Genomic DNA, 17,008 nt, shown 5'->3' on the forward strand with positions numbered 1-17,008 from the left:
AAGAAGCAAGAAGGAAAGGAAAGGAAGGGAGAGAGCTAGAGTGAGAGAGAGAGAAACCATGTCCCTGCCCCCATTTCACTGTCTGACACAGCTTGTCACCATAATGTCCCGGCTTCTGCTGTTAGCAGATTCACCCTCCTCCTCTTTGGAGAAAGGAAATCTGCTTTCATGCCGTGGTTGGGAAGCCGTATGTCACAACTGCTCCTGCAGTTGGCATCATATCACCCAAAACTTCAAACCCACCCTGGTGTTTTTGATTGGCTAGTACAGAGTGCTGCAGCTGGAAAATGTATTCTTTCATAAGATGTCGTGATGGCAGGGTATCCTGACGTAGAATTTACTATCCGAGTCCAAAGGAAACTCTCAAGCTGTCTCTTAAAGATGATAGGGCACCGTTTGCCAACACAGGAAGTCCAGTTGCTGGCTTCTAACTTTCAAAGGGCATTTAGGAAGTTAAATGAAAGCAAGTCTTCCTCCCCGAGAAAGACTGCCCTCTTCCTGGTCATTGCACTCACCTGTGAAAGTTGACCTCTTGCCCTCAAGTGAGCAGCTTAACTCCAAACCTTGCGCCTAAGTCTCTTCTGTCAACAGAGATCTTACCACTGTGTTCAGTAGGCTCATGCTTGAAACAGACCACCTAGTTTATCACAAGCCGGCAAAGACCCCAGTGTGCGCCCTGTGGAGCGCACATAGTAAGGACCAAGCACAAGCACCTGCTTAAGGTACCAGGTTTGGCACCCGTGTCCATGGGGCCACTTCACAGTGAAGCAGGTCTGCGTGTGTCCTGTCGTTCTCCCTCTAGCTCCCCATCCTCTCGCAATTTCTCTGCGTCCCATCCAATTAAAAAAAGGAAAGAAAAGAAAAATGGCCTCCAGGAGCTGTGTGTGTGTTCATAGTCCCGGCACGGAGCCCCAGCAATAGCCCTGGAGGCAAATAAATGAATAAATGACCCCCGGGCCCACACTGGCGCTCACCATCTCCCATCTAGACAAAGCCTGTCTCCCCCATTGCTGCCTCCTGCCCCCCTACAAGTGGTCTTCACCTTGAGAAGATAAAGACAGCTGTCAGCACCCCAGGAGACACAGGACATGGGTGTCCTGATGTCCAGTGTGGTGGTGGGGACTTAAAGCCCCTGGAGGGGACTCGGGGCTGGGCTGTGATTCTCGAAATGCAGAAAGGACACTGGTGACAGGGAAAGGAGACCGCTGTCAGCACTGGGGTCAGGAGAGGGCCGGGGTTGGACGTGGGGCTGACCCGGCGGGATGTGTTCTGCCGGGCGGGGGAGATAGCCTCATGGTTCTGCAAACACTTTCATGCCTGAGGCACCAAAGACTCAGGTTCAGTCCTCAGCACCGCCACAAGCCAGAGCTGGCAGCCATCTGGGGGGGGGGGGTTGACAAAGGTTTTCTGGGGGGCTGACAGAGGTGTTGGGGGGCTGACAGAGGTGTTGGGAGGCTGACAGAGGTGTTGGGGGCTGACAGAGGTGTTGGGGGGCTGACAGAGGTGTTGGGGGCTGACAGAGGTGTTGGGGGGCTGACAGAGGTGTTGGGGGCTGACAGAGGTGTTGGGGGCTGACAGAGGTGTTGGGGGCTGACAGAGGTGTTGGGAGGCTGACAGAGGTGTTGGGGGGCTGACAAAGGTGTTGGGGGCTGACAAAGGTGTTCGGGGGCTGACAGAGGTGTTGGGGGGCTGACAGAGGTGTTGGGGGCTGACAGAGGTGTTGGGAGGCTGACAGAGGTGTTGGGGGGCTGACAAAGGTGTTGGGGGCTGACAAAGGTGTTCGGGGGCTGACAGAGGTGTTGGGGGGCTGACAGAGGTGTTCAGGGGCTGACAGAGGTGTTGGGGGGCTGACAAAGGTGTTGGGGGCTGACAAAGGTGTTCGGGGGCTGACAGAGGTGTTGGGGGGCTGACAGAGGTGTTCGGGGGCTGACAGAGGTGTTGGGGGCCGCTGTAGTTCCAGTCTTAAGAGTCAGAATGAGGTTTCGCTGCCTTTTTATGGGCTGGGTTTTTGTCGCAGGCTGAGGCTTCCTGCCAGCACAGTTCACCACTCCCAGCAGACTGTTTTCCTGTCTAATTTCCTTTGAAAAGAGACCGAGAAAGGGAGACGCCACAGAGCCTGCCTGCTGTGCAAGGCGCCCAGGCAGCAGGCCAAGAGCAGAGTCCTACTGGCAGCTCAGCAGCGTAACCAGCCACCTCTAGCCTACCGTCAGTCACTGCAGTTTTCTTAACAAAAGATTAGTCCCCCGGACAGCTGAGTGTCCAGGCCCTCTTGATTTCTTGGCCTGCAGATACACTCATGGCCCATGGTGGAGCTGTGCTGCCTCACTCAGCCTCACAGTGAGCCTCCCCCCCCCCCCCCCCCGTCCCTGTCCCTGCCCCTGCCCCTGCCTCTGCCCCTGTCTCCTGTCCCTGCCCCTGTCTCCTGTCCCTGTCCCTCCCCTGTCTCCTGTCCCCATCCCTGTCCCTGCCCCTGTCCCTGTCCCCGCCTCTGCCCCCCCCCCCCCCCGTCCCTGTCCCTGTCCCCGCCCCTGTCCCCTGTCCCCTCCTCTGGAGGGTTCCAGTCCAGCACCGTGGGAAGCACCGTTACCCTTTTGCCCATCAGATTGTGGTGACTCAGCCGTTCTTGTTGATGTGTCTGTGTGGAGCCAGCAGCCAGGCGGAAGCTAGTGTGGGAACAGCGGTGCTATGTGTTATAAGCAGAGTCCAGGCCACACACCCAGTGTGCTGGGGAGGGGGAGGAGGTGACACCCCGCATGGCTCACAGGTGACTGGCTGTCAGGGAGACATGTGACTCGAGCAGTGCAGCGCTTCCCGCTGAAGGGGCCGTATGTGAGAGTCGAGGGGGCCCTGGGGAAATAACTGAGTGTGTCAGAAATGGTAAGTTTCTGGTTGTTCAGGCGAAGGCATGTGGCTGGCTCTCCAAACAGGCCTCATTGACAGCCGGCAGTAGTGGGCCAGGCCCGGCCTCTGTCAGGCAGAGGCCTCTGTCAGGCCCCAGGCCCGGCCTCTGTCAGGCGGAGGCCACAGCTCACAGCAGCGCCCCAGGCCCGGCCTCTGTCAGGCAGAGGCCACAGCTCACAGCAGAGCCCCAGGCCCGGCCTCTGTCAGGCAGAGACCACAGCTCACAGCAGCGCCCCAGGCCCGGCCTCTGTCAGGCGGAGGCCCACGCCGAGCGAGTGGCACGCAGGGTCCATTGCTGCTGTCTTGTGTGTGCATGATGTGTGGGCCACAGGCTCTGCCACTGATGCTTCACAGGTGTGTTATTTACTTTGCCTTCCAGGTGTCCGCAAATATGGTAAAGATTTTCAAGCTATTGCAGATGTAATTGGCAACAAGACTGTTGGCCAAGTGAAGAACTTCTTTGTAAACTACAGGCGTCGGTTTAACTTAGACGAGGTATTGCAGGAGTGGGAAGCAGAACAAGGAACCCAGGCTTCTCATGGTGGCGCTCCTGCTTTAGGGGAGGAGACAAGATGTGCTTCTCCTGTGCCCTCAGGGAAGAACGCTGAGGAAGGAGAGGAGGTGTGTTTGTGTATGGGGCTCCGGCTAGTTTGAGCGGAGGAGCCACCGTCTCGTGTGGCGTCCCGTGAGGCTGAGTGTCCGAGGACCGGCCGGAGCGTGAAAGGCCGACGGTGCGCGCGGTCCTAGCCGCTGGCTCTGCCCGGTGGCGGGCGGGCGGGCGCGTTGCGCTTTCACGCTCTGTTCCCACCGGCTCCCGTCGGCTAAGACAGATGCCTGCTCGGTGGCTTCGTGGCTTTTTTCGGTTCTTGGTTTTTGTTTTTTGTGTTTCCGTTTCATTTTGCTTTGTTTAAAAAGGAGCTTGTGCTCCCCCCAAAAGAGAAAAAGGCAAGAAAGAAAAGCCAGACCACCGGTGTCACGTTTCTGTTCTGTTTCCGTTTGATTTGTCGCCTTCCTCCGTGCCGCTGCCCGAGCCGCGTTGCGCGCTGCGGCTCCCGCCGTGCCGGGCCTCCCTCACGCGTGTCTCTGTCTCCCGCTCCAGGCCCAGACGCCGCACGCCCCTCGCTCCCTGGGCCCGTCGTCTCCCGCCCCGTCGGCCCCGTCGGCCCCGGCCCCGTCGTCCGCCCCGACGCCGCCAGCCCCCGTGGCCGTGGCCGCTCTGAACCAGCCTCCGCCCCTGCTCCGCCCGGCGCCGCCCAGCGCCCCGGCCCTCCACCGGCAGCCGCCCCCGCTGCAGCAGCAGGCCCGCTTCGCGCAGCCCCGGCCCGCGCTCCACCAGCCGCCGCCGCTCATCCGGCCCGCTAGCTCGCTGCCGCCGCGCCTCAACCCCAGGCCTGTGCTGGCCGCCGGCGCCGGGCAGCAGCCCCCGTCCCTCGTCGGCATCCAGACGGAGCCGCAGCCCTCGCTGCACTAGATGGAGCTGCGGTCCTCGCTGCAGCAGACGGAGCCGCGGTCCTCGCTGCACTAGACGGAGCCGCGGCCCTCGCTGCACTAGATGGAGCCGCGGCCCTCGCTGCAGCAGACGGAGCCGCGGCCCTCGCTGCACTAGACGGAGCCGCGGCCCTCGCTGCAGCAGACGGAGCCGCAGTCCTCACTGCACTAGACGGAGCCGCGGTCCTCGCTGCAGCAGACGGAGCTGCGGTCCTCGCTGCAGCAGACGGAGCCGCAGTCCTCGCTGCACTAGACGGAGCCGCAGCCCTCGCTGCACTAGACGGAGCCGCAGCCCTCGCTGCACTAGACGGAGCCGCGGTCCTCGCTGCACTAGACGGAGCCGCGGCCCTCGCTGCACTAGACGGAGCCGCGGTCCTCGCTGCAGCAGACGGAGCTGCGGTCCTCGCTGCACTAGACGGAGCCGCGGCCCTCGCTGCAGCAGACGGAGCCGCAGTCCTCGCTGCACTAGACGGAGCCGCGGTCCTCGCTGCAGCAGACGGAGCTGCGGTCCTCGCTGCAGCAGACGGAGCCGCAGTCCTCGCTGCACTAGACGGAGCCGCAGCCCTCGCTGCACTAGACGGAGCCGCAGCCCTCGCTGCACTAGACGGAGCCGCGGTCCTCGCTGCACTAGACGGAGCCGCGGCCCTCGCTGCACTAGACGGAGCCGCGGCCCTCGCTGCAGCAGACGGAGCTGCGGTCCTCGCTGCACTAGACGGAGCCGCGGCCCTCGCTGCACTAGATGGAGCCGCGGTCCTCGCTGCAGCAGACGGAGCCGCAGCCCTCGCTGCACTAGACGGAGCCGCAGCCCTCGCTGCACTAGACGGAGCCGCGGTCCTCGCTGCAGCAGACGGAGCCGCAGTCCTCGCTGCACTAGACGGAGCCGCAGCCCTCGCTGCACTAGACGGAGCCGCAGCCCTCGCTGCACTAGACGGAGCCGCGGCCCTCGCTGCACTAGACGGAGCCGCGGTCCTCGCTGCACTAGACGGAGCCGCGGCCCTCGCTGCACTAGACGGAGCCGCGGCCCTCGCTGCACTAGACGGAGCCGCGGTCCTCGCTGCAGCAGACGGAGCCGCAGTCCTCGCTGCACTAGACGGAGCCGTGGCCCTCGCTGCAGCAGACGGAGCCGCAGTCCTCGCTGCACTAGACGGAGCCGCGGCCCTCGCTGCAGCAGACGGAGCCGCGGCCCTCGCTGCACTAGACGGAGCCGCGGCCCTCGCTGCAGCAGACGGAGCCGCGGTCCTCACTGCAGCAGACGGAACCGCAGTCCTCGCTGCACTAGACGGAGCCGCGGCCCTCGCTGCAGCAGACGGAGCCGCGGTCCTCGCTGCAGCAGACGGAGCCGCAGCCCTCGCTGCACTAGACGGAGCCGCGGTCCTCGCTGCACTAGGCGCGGGCGGCCCGGGGTGGCAGAAGGCCTCCAGCTAGCCTCCTCCCAGAGCGCGCCTTCAGCAAGACGCTCTCATGAAAGGAAAAAGGAAAAAGCAAACAAACAAAAAGATGAAGTGTTCTATATACCAAGGTGGTCTTCCTTTCTTTTTTCTGTCTCGTTTTTACTGTATCTTATCGAAAGTTATATTCCTGCCGCTTCATAGTCAAGGCTCTTAGTCCAGGAATGTTGACTTAGGAATCGTGAAGACTCCGTGAGTTTCTTAAGTTAAGCATGTGTGACTTCCCCTGTAATTTAATTTTTAACAACATTTTCCTTCACCAGGGCAAGAATCATGGCCTGCGTTCACACGTTCGTTTCGAGCAGGTGTTTGAGCAAATATAGCTGTAGACCCCTTTTTTCAAAAATGCGTTGCTTTTTTTTATTGAAGGAATTCAAACCTTACCCCCTTAAAGGAAAGCGACTGAATTAGTGGCAAAGCAATTATAGGAAACCACGGCGAATGTACCACCCCACCAGCCCTCAGTCCACAGCTGAGCCCCCCGGCAGGAAGTCCGTCCTCCCGTCACTGCCCTGCCCGCCAGTAAGAAGAAGGACAATCACTTGATGTTCAAATGAGGGCTTGAGTTGTGTCAACCATGTCTATGTTCCTTGGAATCGTAGTTCTTTTTTTTTTTTTTCCTTTTTAAAGTTTCTAAGTGCTATCTGCATTGTTGCCTACACTTGGGGTCTTAGAAGACTAATTCTGCTCTGTCAGTTATGTGGAGACAGTGGCTGTGGAAGCGTTTACTCACCGCGGCCTTGTGTCTACGTTCTGAACTTAAAGTTCCCCTCATACTCATGAATATGGCCTCCATTTACTATAAGGAGTGGTTTTTTGTTTTTCTGTTTTTTCCCTTTGCTGAGTGTCTCTTGTACTAACTAGCCGGGCACATTGGCGTATTCCTTGCAGTCAACTCTGACTCATGGGTTTGGTTTAGGTTTAAACATCCAAAATATCTCACACAATAAATCTAAGAGCCTGTTCTGTGTTACCTAGAGATGTTTGAGTGTCTTGTCACAACTGTGCTGTCAACTTGAAATGCTGGGCCCCCTTTTTATAAAGAAGTAAGAAAAACTTCAAATCTTCTCAATCCAAACGCATCGTGAGTAAGCCCCTTCCAAGAATGTCCCATAAGCGATAGAGTTCCGACACGTGTCACCAGGTCTCTCTGATGACCGTGATCTCATGTTGGTGCGCGCAGGGGGCCAGCCGGGGCTGAATATCTGCACGCTCACTGTGTCTCACGTCAGAGCCCATTCACTGCTTGATGAACGGTCAACATCTGAGGTCCTCATGTATGTCCCCGAGGTCATTGTTCTCCAGGTACTGGACAGACGGTCCCTACCGCTGGCTCCACGGCCTCAAGAAGCTGTAGGTGCCCACCCAGTGATGATTTCAACTCAGAAATGCGGTCCTCTCGACACGGCCGAAGACTCCTCGGATCATATCTCAGAGAGCTCCTGCTCCCTGGAGGGCCACCGGATGATGCCTGAGGAGAATTCCTGTGAGAGCCTGTGCTGCTTTTCACGTGACAAGCCGTGGGGGGAGCATCCTGGATCTTCAGAGAACATGTCTGTGGCGTCTCCAGTGCTCAGGCTGTCTGTGTCTGCGTCTGCGTCTGCCATGCCCTCGTCCAGTCCCATGGCCGCACCTGCAGCTCTCCATGGGTGTGACAGCACACCCGGCCAGCCTCTGTCTGCTGTCACCTGTCGTGACCCTCCTGCAACCTGTCCCCTCCCGCTGGGGGAGGGGCCACGGTGTTGTGCCCCCTCCACAGGGCCTGACCCGGCGGCAGCGCACAGGAAAGAGCCCCGCCTGCTCCGCAGTGACCTGGCCGTGTAGATAGTGGATGTCTGTTGTGTGCTTGGCATCTTGTAAATACTTTGCACGTCTTTTGTTTCCTTTTTTGCTTCTCAGTGTTCAGCCTGGAAGACTGATGTGCTTGCTGCTCAGTCAAAGGATTAAACAGTTAAAGATGTGTATGTCTTCTATTTTCATATCCGTTTCTGTTGTGTGAGGCCTTGAGGACCCTCTGCACTGTGAGATTCTGAATATCAATTTTATAAAGACACAGAAACCAGAGACCTTCTCGTGTTCATTAATTTCAGGTTATTTCCTTTTAAAAAAAATCCAATCCCAAATGTTTTTTTTTTTTTTATGACGAACTAAAATAAATCGCACTGTTGATATGTCTGGTTCTACCAGCGGTGAACATCTCACTCTGATTTCCTTCCACTTTAATGTCGGTAGTCAGCAGAGGTGAGGTTGAGTTGCAGTCAGAGCCCTTCTCCTAATCTGACAGTGAAGCCAGTAAATCATGCTTTTTTTTTTTTTCTTTAAGAATCAGCTTTAATGTAGACCCACATTCTTCTTAGGAGCAGACACAGGGAGGAGGCAGAAAATGTGGCGGCTGCAATTTTCCAAAGTAAGAATACTGCGATGGTATAGTGCTGGGTTTAGGTGTGAAAGTTGGCTCCTGATATTGAGAACACGCATCGCCCACAAGCTCCACTCACGGCGGGTCCCTCAGCCCCACAGAGACAGAGAACACCGAGCGAGGGGTCTTTTCTTTCTGCCCCCACGTGAGTGACGGGTGCGCTTCCACCGCAGGAAAGATGAACTGGCCGTCGTCCCCTCCTCGTTTCAGTCGGGAACAGCGAGCGCGAGGGAGAGGCGCCGCAGCACACGAGCTTCCTCCACTGTGCTGGGGCTCCCAAGTGGGAACTGGGCTCAAACCCAGGCGGCACCATGGCATGTGCCCGGCCAGGCGCGCCATCTCTGAGCTCTCTATGAAACGGAGCGTGTGCCTGACCCGGGTCACAGGCGCCCTGTCTGAAATCTCTCCCTGAAGGTAGACACCCCCCTCCAGGAGGACAGACACTAGGTCCATGGCCTTGGCACCAACCTTTTGCAAAGTCCAACAAAACTAAAGCCTGGGCTCTTACTTTCTGTCCCGGAGGCTGCGTGATCCTCTCCAGGCTGGTAGCGCCGTGCTCTGGCTGGGCTGTGCCGAGATGCTTCCTCCAGCGATGACCAGAGCTGCAGTCTTCACTGGCCAGCAGATAGCCAGCATAATGGTTTTGCAAAGAGACTCTCATGCCTGAGGCTCCAGAGCCCCCACCACCATAAGCCAGAGCTGAGCAGGGCTGTGGTTTTAAAAAATATACTGGGCCCCACCCACAGCAAGCCAGACACCAAGTGGAGATGGCAGTGATCACTTTAAAACTAAAAAAATAACAATAATCCAGGGCCGGCAGTAGTGCAGCAGGTTAAGCGCAGGTGGCGCAGAGCGCAAGGACCGGCGTGAGGATCCCGGTTCGAGCCCCCATCTCCCCACTTGCAGGGGAGTCGCTTCACAGACGGTGAAGCAGGTCTGCGGGTGTCTGTCTTTCTCTCCCCCTCTCTGTCTTCCCCTCCTCTCTCCATTTCTCTCTGTCCTATCCAACAACAACAGCAATAATAGTAAGTAATAACCATTAAACAACAAGGGCAACAAAGTGGGGAGAAAAACCTTTCTTCAACAAAACGGCTGATTCAAGCAGGCCGGGAAGGGAGAGAGTGAGGGGCCAGGATCCCCGGAGCAGGAGCAGGATGTGCGGCTCAGGGTCCAGCAGCGCTGCTGTTTCAAAGCGGGTGCTGGGTGCTGGGTGCTGGGTCTGTGCTCGGGAGGTGAGGCCTGAGGGAAGCACGTGGAACAGAAGGACCGTGGTCTTCCTGGGACTCTAGAGCTCAGGTGTCACGTGGGCTGCACACTGCGGGGACAGTGTCCACTCCAGGGCCCACGGCGACATGTCCCAGAACTGCCCAGGCTTGGAAGCAGCTGAGATGCCCCTGGGGGTGCAGTGGGTAAACTGGAACAAAGGGTCACCTTTGAGGAAAACAGGTCTGTCTAACAACAACTCCCCGTCCGGGTCAGCCCGCTCTCAGGCAGGGTGGGCTTCTCAGGCTTATTTGACAGAGGCAGAGGGGCTTGGTGTCGCTGGTCCACAAATACAAAGCAGAGAAGGCTCCGCGGCAGGGCCCCTGAGTTCTCCCCTGGCACTCCGGGCGCCCACCCCTGCCCGCGGGGATGGCCGGCTACTTTCACCTTCTGCTGAGCCGCCCCCCCCTGCACTGCCGTTAGCACCGGAAGTTAAGTTAGAGGCACAGTCCAGAGCCCACGGAGATGTCCCAACAGGAGACCCTGCTGGCTCTCAGTAGCCCTTGGCTCAGGGCGCTTGGTACAGGGGCTGCAGGATCAAGACCGCCTCCACCAGGGGGCGTCCTCCCGCTCGGTCTACAGCAAGGGTTTCCAACCCCTGGTCCACTTACCCAGCAATGAAACAGCCTGATCTTGTCTTCCTGCCTTCTGGGAATAATCGTGCGTGTATTTAACTTATTAATTTAATAAGTTAAATTTAATAAGACACACAGGAGGAGGGACCAAGAGACCAGAGCACTGTTCAGCTCTGGCTAGCTGATAGTAGTGCTGGGGATTGAACCCGGGACTTTGGATTCTCAGGCATGACAGTCTTTTTGCATAACCATTATGCTGTCTCCCTGGCACTCTTAAGGTGTTCAGGTGAAGCTCATTTAAAAAAAAATAGGGGGCCGGGCGGTAGCACAGCGGGTTAGGCGCACATGGCACAAAGCTAAAGGATCCCGGTTTGAGCCCCCGGCTCCCCACCTGCAGGGGAGTCGCTTCACAGGCAGTGAAGCAGGTCTGCAGGTGTCTGTCTTTCTCTCCCCCTCTCTGTCTTCTCCTCCTCTCTCCATTTCTCTCTGTCCTATCCAACAATGACATCAATAACAACAATAATAATAGCAGTAGACAGCAAGAGCAACAAAAGGGAAAAAGCAGCCTCCAGGAGCTGTGGGTTCACAGTGCTGCATCGAGCCCCAACAATAACCCTGGAGGCAGGAAAAAAATAGTCTTTTTACTTCTGTGTAAACGTATAGCTACAACCCCATCCTGCTCTTAGCTGTGCAGGTGAATTTAGTCTGACGGCTGGGTTTTGTTGGTAGCACAAGAAATACTTGGAGAACATAAAACTCCTCAGACACGTCTCCTTTAAGTTGCTTCCTCTGACTGCACCCCAGTCATTTCTTAGAGAGGTGAAGAGGGATAGTGACTAGATGTCTGAGAACCAAACTTACCTGGTTCAAATCCCACCCCTTCCAAACTAAGAATTTTGCAGTTGAGGCCAAATTGTTCAAGAGACGAGTTTTCTCACCTCTAAGACAGTTTGCTGTGAAGTGGGAGAACAAAGCTAAAGCACTGAGCCCAGCACCGGCGTGTGTCAGGACTTGTGAGTTTGAGCCAGCTAGACAGCTCACTTGGATAGCCTGCCTGCTTTGTCATACACAGGACCCACATTCAAAACCCTGCTTCACTGCACTGGAGGAAGTCCTGTGGTGTCTTCCTCTCTGTCTGTCTCTGTCTCTGTCTCTCTTTCTCTCTATCTCTGTGTGTGTGTGTGTGTGTGTGTGTGTGTGTGTGTGTACATACACATAAAAGTGGCCTAGAATAGTGAGGCCCCGGCAGCAACAACAGAAACTAAGTATTAACAAAGACTTGAGTAAAATCTGTGATTGTCCGTCTGCTTTCTTTCTGCATGAGTCTGTAAGTCCTTCCGACCACCTTCAATCTGAGAGGCTAAGGATGGCGTCTCTCCTGACGGACGGGCTCCTAGATCTGCCTCTCGAAACTTGTGAACAGGAATGTGTTTCTCAAACATGGTCTGGGGCAGATCCAGAGTCCCAGCTTGGGTGGTGCTGGCGGTGGGGAGTGTCTGGCTGCATAGCCAAGAGTCCAAGTCTGGATTTGAGGTGACTGGGGCTGCTCCCCCAGACCCCCCCCCCCGCCCCTCTCTGCCAGTGGCACGAGGGTGGCGACCCCAAGCCACAGCCTGTCCCCTGAGCAGTGCAGGAGCCTCCCTGATGCCTGCTGGGTGGAGTGGAGCGGGTGTGGGAATCCCACGGTTTCCAGCGGGCTCTTCTGGGCGGGTCTGCACAGAGGTCGCCCGGCTTAGCGGGACAGGGGTGCTGGGGAGGGAGAGGGACCCGAGGCCTGGCCCACCGGCCCCTAATGTCACTTCTCTGGACCTCGCAGTCCTAGAGTGCGTGACCACCAGCGCCGTGAGGCTGCACCCAAGCATGTCGTGGGGAGCCCCTCAGGTGAGGGCCACAGGCACCCAGGTGGTGGGATGGCTCCCAGAGGACCCGTGAGGGGCGGACCCCCGGCTCGGGACCGAGCTCCGCAGGAAGGACCATCAGCCGGCGCGGGCCAGGCCAGGCCTGCAAGGGCGCTGGGGGCAGAGAGCCTGCGGACTGGGGCGCAAGGGTGCCAGTGGGCTGCAGGCAGGCGGGGGCGAGCCCCTGCAGTCCCTCCTCGACTCCTGACCCCAACAGGACCCCACCTGGCCAGAACCCCCGGCTCCCACCGCATCCCCACTGCAACCCCCTGAGCGCACGCTGACCCCGTCCTCCCCAATGGCCCCTCATCCCCCAGGGCTGCGGACTGAACGGCTGTCCTCTGCCCCGCCCCTCGTGCTAGCCCCGCCCACGGGGCGGATCCCGAGCGCGACCACGCCCCTCTGTGTGGCCCCGCCCACACCGAGGCCCCGCCCTCCCGTGGCCCCGCCCCTGCCGGCCGCGCGGCGCTGGTGGAAGGAGCCGAGCTGCGGGCAGGCGAGGACCGCAAGTGAGTCCGGGGCGCTGCTGGGTTCGATCCCAGGGCCGCGGGCGGGGAGCTGCGACTCGTCCTCTCCCGGAACCGAAAGGGGGGCTCCCGCCCACAAGCCCCCAAGTGTCCCCGCCAGGGGTAGGGGTGCCGGCGGGGTGTCTCGTGGGGGCTCGCAGCGGGCGCCCGGGGAGCTGGAGGTCTGGCGGGGGGTCGTCTGCAGGGCGCCTCCGCGGCGGGGCTGGGGTCGCCTCGCGGGGTCTGGGGGCGACCTCCGCGGGGCCCGGCACCTGGGCTAAGGACGAGGGGGTCAGCGGGGAGGGCGCCCCTGGCCTGGGGGTGTGATGGGGTCAGCGGGGGGGGCGCCCCTGGCCTGGGGGTGTGATGGGGTCAGCGGGGGGGGGGCGCCCCTGGTCTGGGGGTGTGATGGGGTCAGCGGGGAGGGCGCCCCTGGCCTGGGGGTGTGATGGGGTCAGCGGGGGGGGCGCCCCTGGCCTGGGGGTGTGATGGGGTCAGCGGGGGGGGGCGCCCCTGGTCTGGGGGTGTGATGGGGTCAGCGGGGAGGGCGCCCCTGGCCTGGGGGTGTGATGGGGTCAGCGGGGGGGGCGCCCCTGGCCTGGGGGTGTGATGGGGTCAGCGGGGGGGGGCGCCCCTGGCCTGGGGGTGTGATGGGGTCAGCGGGGGGGGCGCCCCTGGCCTGGGGGTGTGATGGGGTCAGCGGGGGGGGCGCCCCTGGCCTGGGGGTGTGATGGGGTCAGCGGGGGGGGGCGCCCCTGGTCTGGGGGTGTGAGGGGGTCAGCGGGGGGGGGCGCCCCTGGTCTGGGGGTGTGATGGGGTCAGCGGGGAGGGCGCCCCTGGCCTGGGGGTGTGATGGGGTCAGCGGGGAGGGCGCCCCTGGTCTGGGGGTGTGATGGGGTCAGCGGGGGGGGGCGCCCCTGGCCTGGGGGTGTGATGGGGTCAGCGGGGGGGGGCGCCCCTGGCCTGGGGGTGTGATGGGGTCAGCGGGGGGGGCGCCCCTGGCCTGGGGGTGTGATGGGGTCAGCGGGGAGGGCGCCCCTGGCCTGGGGGTGTGATGGGGTCAGCGGGGGGGGGGGGGCGCCCCTGGTCTGGGGGTGTGAGGGGGTCAGCGGGGGGGGGGGCGCCCCTGGTCTGGGGGTGTGAGGGGGTCAGCGGGGGGGGCGCCCCTGGTCTGGGGGTGTGAGGGGGTCAGCGGGGGGGGGGGGCGCCCCTGGTCTGGGGGTGTGAGGGGGTCAGCGGGGGGGGGGGGCGCCCCTGGTCTGGGGGTGTGATGGGGTCAGCGGGGAGGGTGCCCCTGGCCTGGGGAGCCCCAGCCCCTCATCAGATGCCAGGGAGCATGGTGCCCGCAGCCCTCCGCCCGTCCTGCCCGCCGTGCCCACGGTTCCCACCCCTTATTTGGCGAAGTGACACTTTCCTTGGAACTCGGTTGGGGCCCCAGGGACAGCCGCTCCCCGCCCTGCCCGGGACCCCAGGACCCGCTGGCTGCGACGGGTCAGGACGGATAGGTGCTGCCCATCCGCACCACCCGTGGGATGTGAGCACCCTAGCTCATGGGGAGACATGGGTTCCCAGCACCCTGCCTGCCATCAGCACCCTGGCCCCTCCCACGAGCACCCCCATGGGGGGCAGATTCACTCTGAGTTCCGCCCTGGTCCCCCCACCCAGGTCAGGCAGGGTCCCTGACATAAGGTACCGCGTCAAAGCCACAAGTGGCGAGTCTTGGGGTGTGAACGTGTGTGAGCATGTGGCCCAGCTGTCACAGGACGTGTGTCTGTATGTGTGTGTGTCTGTGTGCTTGTCTGTTGTGCATGCATGTGTCCGTGTACACACATGTGGTAAGGGTGTGTATCTGTGTGTGATCTTGTGTCTGTGTGTGATGGGGTGTGTGGCCTGGTACTGTGTGTACATGTGTGTGATGGTGTGTGTGCATACATGTACTGTGTGGTCCAGTGTGTGATGGTGTGTGCATACATGTACTGTGTGGTCCAGGTGTGTGATGGTCTGCACATGTGTACTGTGTGGTCCAGTGTGTGATGGCGTGTGTTTGCACATGTGTAGTGTGTGGTCCAGTGTGTGATGGCGTGTGTGTGCACATGTGTACTGTGTGGTCTGGGTGTGTGTCTGTCTGTCTGTCTGTCTGTGTGGCAAGGACTGTGTCCTGTGTACAGGAGTGCGGTGTGTGCATGTCATGAGGGTGTGTGCTTGTGTGTGGGGCCTGGGGGTGGTGACCCCCAGGAGGGGCTGGCTGGCCTCCAGCTGCAGGCTGCACACCGGAGGGATGCAGGGTGCTGGTGAGGTGCTGCTGGGTGCTGCCTGCTCACCTCTGTGCCCCCCCTCCCCCCGGCTGGAGAGTCGGAAGTGGCTTTGTGGCTGGGTGAGCTCTTTCCTCTTGCTGTCAGCCTGGGCGGGAGGCTGTACACTTGGGCTTGGAGCACCCCCACCCCAGGCCCAGAGGGGCAAGAGGCTCCTGTCTGAGCACTTAGGGACCCGCCAGGCACAGGAGCTGCAGGTGGCCCAGGCCCTCGTCCTCGGCAGCCATCAGCTCACCCACCCTGGAGCCTGCAGAGGTGGTGACCTGCCTACTCTCCTTGTGCTGGGGGGTGGGCAGTTTGGAGGTAGCCCCTTCCAGCCATGGGAAGGGCGGTGACAGACAGACAGACAGCCGAGGCCTCTGTGTCTGTCCCCGCAGCAAAGGGTCATTCCTGCTGGTGAATTCACGCTCTGGCCATCTGTGCTCACTCTGTCCCCCTGGGCCTGCACCCCCCCCCCGCCATTCCCCTGGGGGTGTCTGTGTCCCCTCAGTCACCAAGCAAGGGGCCCCTGGAGTGGCCACGCCTGTGCCCCAGATCAGCTGGGTGACTTGGTGTCAGCAGAGCAGCTGCAGTGTGGCAGGGAGGCCTGAGCGTGTATGTGACCGCTGGACTCAGCTGCCGGGACAGATGGCTGGACACGTGCAGGGGCTCTGGAGAGACAGGGTGCTCCTGGCCCTACTGGAACCCCCAGCAGAAGGCAGCTTAGCCTAACTGTCTGTCAGCCTGACATCTCACTTCTCCAGGGGTGGAGGGGGGGAATAGGGGAAAGAGGGGACCTCCCCCTCCCGCAGTCCCCACAGACCAGCCTGGTCTGAGAATTCACCAGAGGACCCAGGGGACAGAAGGCCTCAGAGACTGCAGACACCTGGGCTGAAGACATATCTGTCCTTCTGGCCATCAATGCCCAGGAGACCCGGGAGAGAGTGAGGCCAGCTGCCTCCCAGGTGAGACCGAATGCGGCCGTCAGCAAGCAGAGACCCGCCCGCTGCCAGGCAGGAGAGACTGGACACAGACCTGCGGTGGAGATGGGGCCTGTGGGGAGCAGGGAAGGGGGGCCCCCAGCCCCCCGGGGCAGGGGCAGCATGTGTCCTAGTCAGTATCCAGGTGTGAGCCTCACCTGTGACACTCGGAATGCTGCAAGCTGGTGCTGGACGCTGAGACGTCTCCTGGAACTCCACTAGCCCAGCTCTGGGCTGCTGCCCCCCCGTCAACCTGGCAAAAGCCCAATTTTAATTAATTAATTAATTGCCTCCAGGGTTATCGCTGAGGCTTGGTGCCAACACTGTGAATCCACAGTTCCTGGAAGCCATTTTTTCCATTTTATACGATAGAGACAGAGAGAAATTGGGAGAGGAGGGGAAGGTAGAGGGGGAGAAAGACAGAGACACCTGCAGACTTGCTTCACCACTCATGAATCTTACCCTTGCAGGTGGGGAACTAGGTGCTTGAACCCGGGTCCTTGTGTGGGTCTTGCGCTTAGTACTGCGTGCATTAGACTGGGAGTGCCAACGCCCAGTCCCCAAAAGCCCGATTTTAATTTGATGCCCCAGCACTGGTCACAGTTGGGGCTCCTCAGAGCAGGTGCGGGGCTCCTGCAGGTCTCTGGGCAGAACTCCCCCAGCAGAGCCATGGCGGGTGGGTGTCCCTGAGTGACCAGAGTGGCTTTGACGCGGTACCTTACATCAGGGACCCACTTGCCCCCCCCAGGCCCTGCCTGACCTGGGGTGGGGGGACCAGGGCGGAACTCAGAGTGAATCTGCCCCCCATGGGGGTGCTTGTGGGAGGGGCCTGGTTGCTGATGGCAGGCAGGGTGGTGGGAATCCATGTCTCCCCATGAGTTAGGGTGCTCGCCGCCCACGGGTGGTGCGGCTGGGCAGTGGCTCCCGGCCACCCATGGGTGTCCCACCCCTTCCCTGCTCAGGGAGCCTCGCTCTACACCCAGTCTGCTCTGCATTCAGGGGCTGGAGTCCACAGACGTCTGAGAAACCAGGTCCCAGAATTTATGTGTCCAGTAGAAAACCAAGGTGCCCCCTCCCCTGCAGCCTCTGACTCCTCCTCTAGAAGACCCCTCTCCCGTCCCCTCCCCCATGTCCCTCTGTCCCCTCCCTGTCCCCAGACAAGCTTCTGGAAGGCTCCACCACTTGCACTCCCCCCCCTCCTCCCTGGCACCTGCTCTGCTGCTCAGCTCACACTCTGGA

General features: G+C 60.4%; 1 protein-coding gene across 5 annotated transcripts in view; it reads left to right on the plus strand.

Annotated features, from left to right (window-relative positions):
* RCOR3 (REST corepressor 3) overlaps positions 1-4,669 on the plus strand; it is a 50,607-nt gene extending 45,938 nt beyond the window's left edge. For 3 of the 5 annotated variants that reach the window (XM_060178386.1, XM_060178382.1, XM_060178383.1), the window contains 2 exons: positions 3,281-3,522; positions 4,001-4,668. In XM_060178386.1, coding sequence (XP_060034369.1) covers positions 3,281-3,522; positions 4,001-4,372 — 614 coding nt within the window. In that variant the 3' untranslated portion in view covers positions 4,373-4,668. Of the gene's footprint in view, positions 1-3,280; positions 3,523-4,000 lie in introns of all 5 variants that reach the window. The other 2 variants (XM_060178385.1, XM_060178384.1) reach the window with 2 other exon arrangements.
* The last annotated feature ends 12,339 nt before the right edge of the window (positions 4,670-17,008 follow it).

Source organism: Erinaceus europaeus, chromosome 19, assembly GCF_950295315.1.
Source record: "Erinaceus europaeus chromosome 19, mEriEur2.1, whole genome shotgun sequence".
NCBI lineage: Eukaryota > Metazoa > Chordata > Mammalia > Eulipotyphla > Erinaceidae > Erinaceus > Erinaceus europaeus.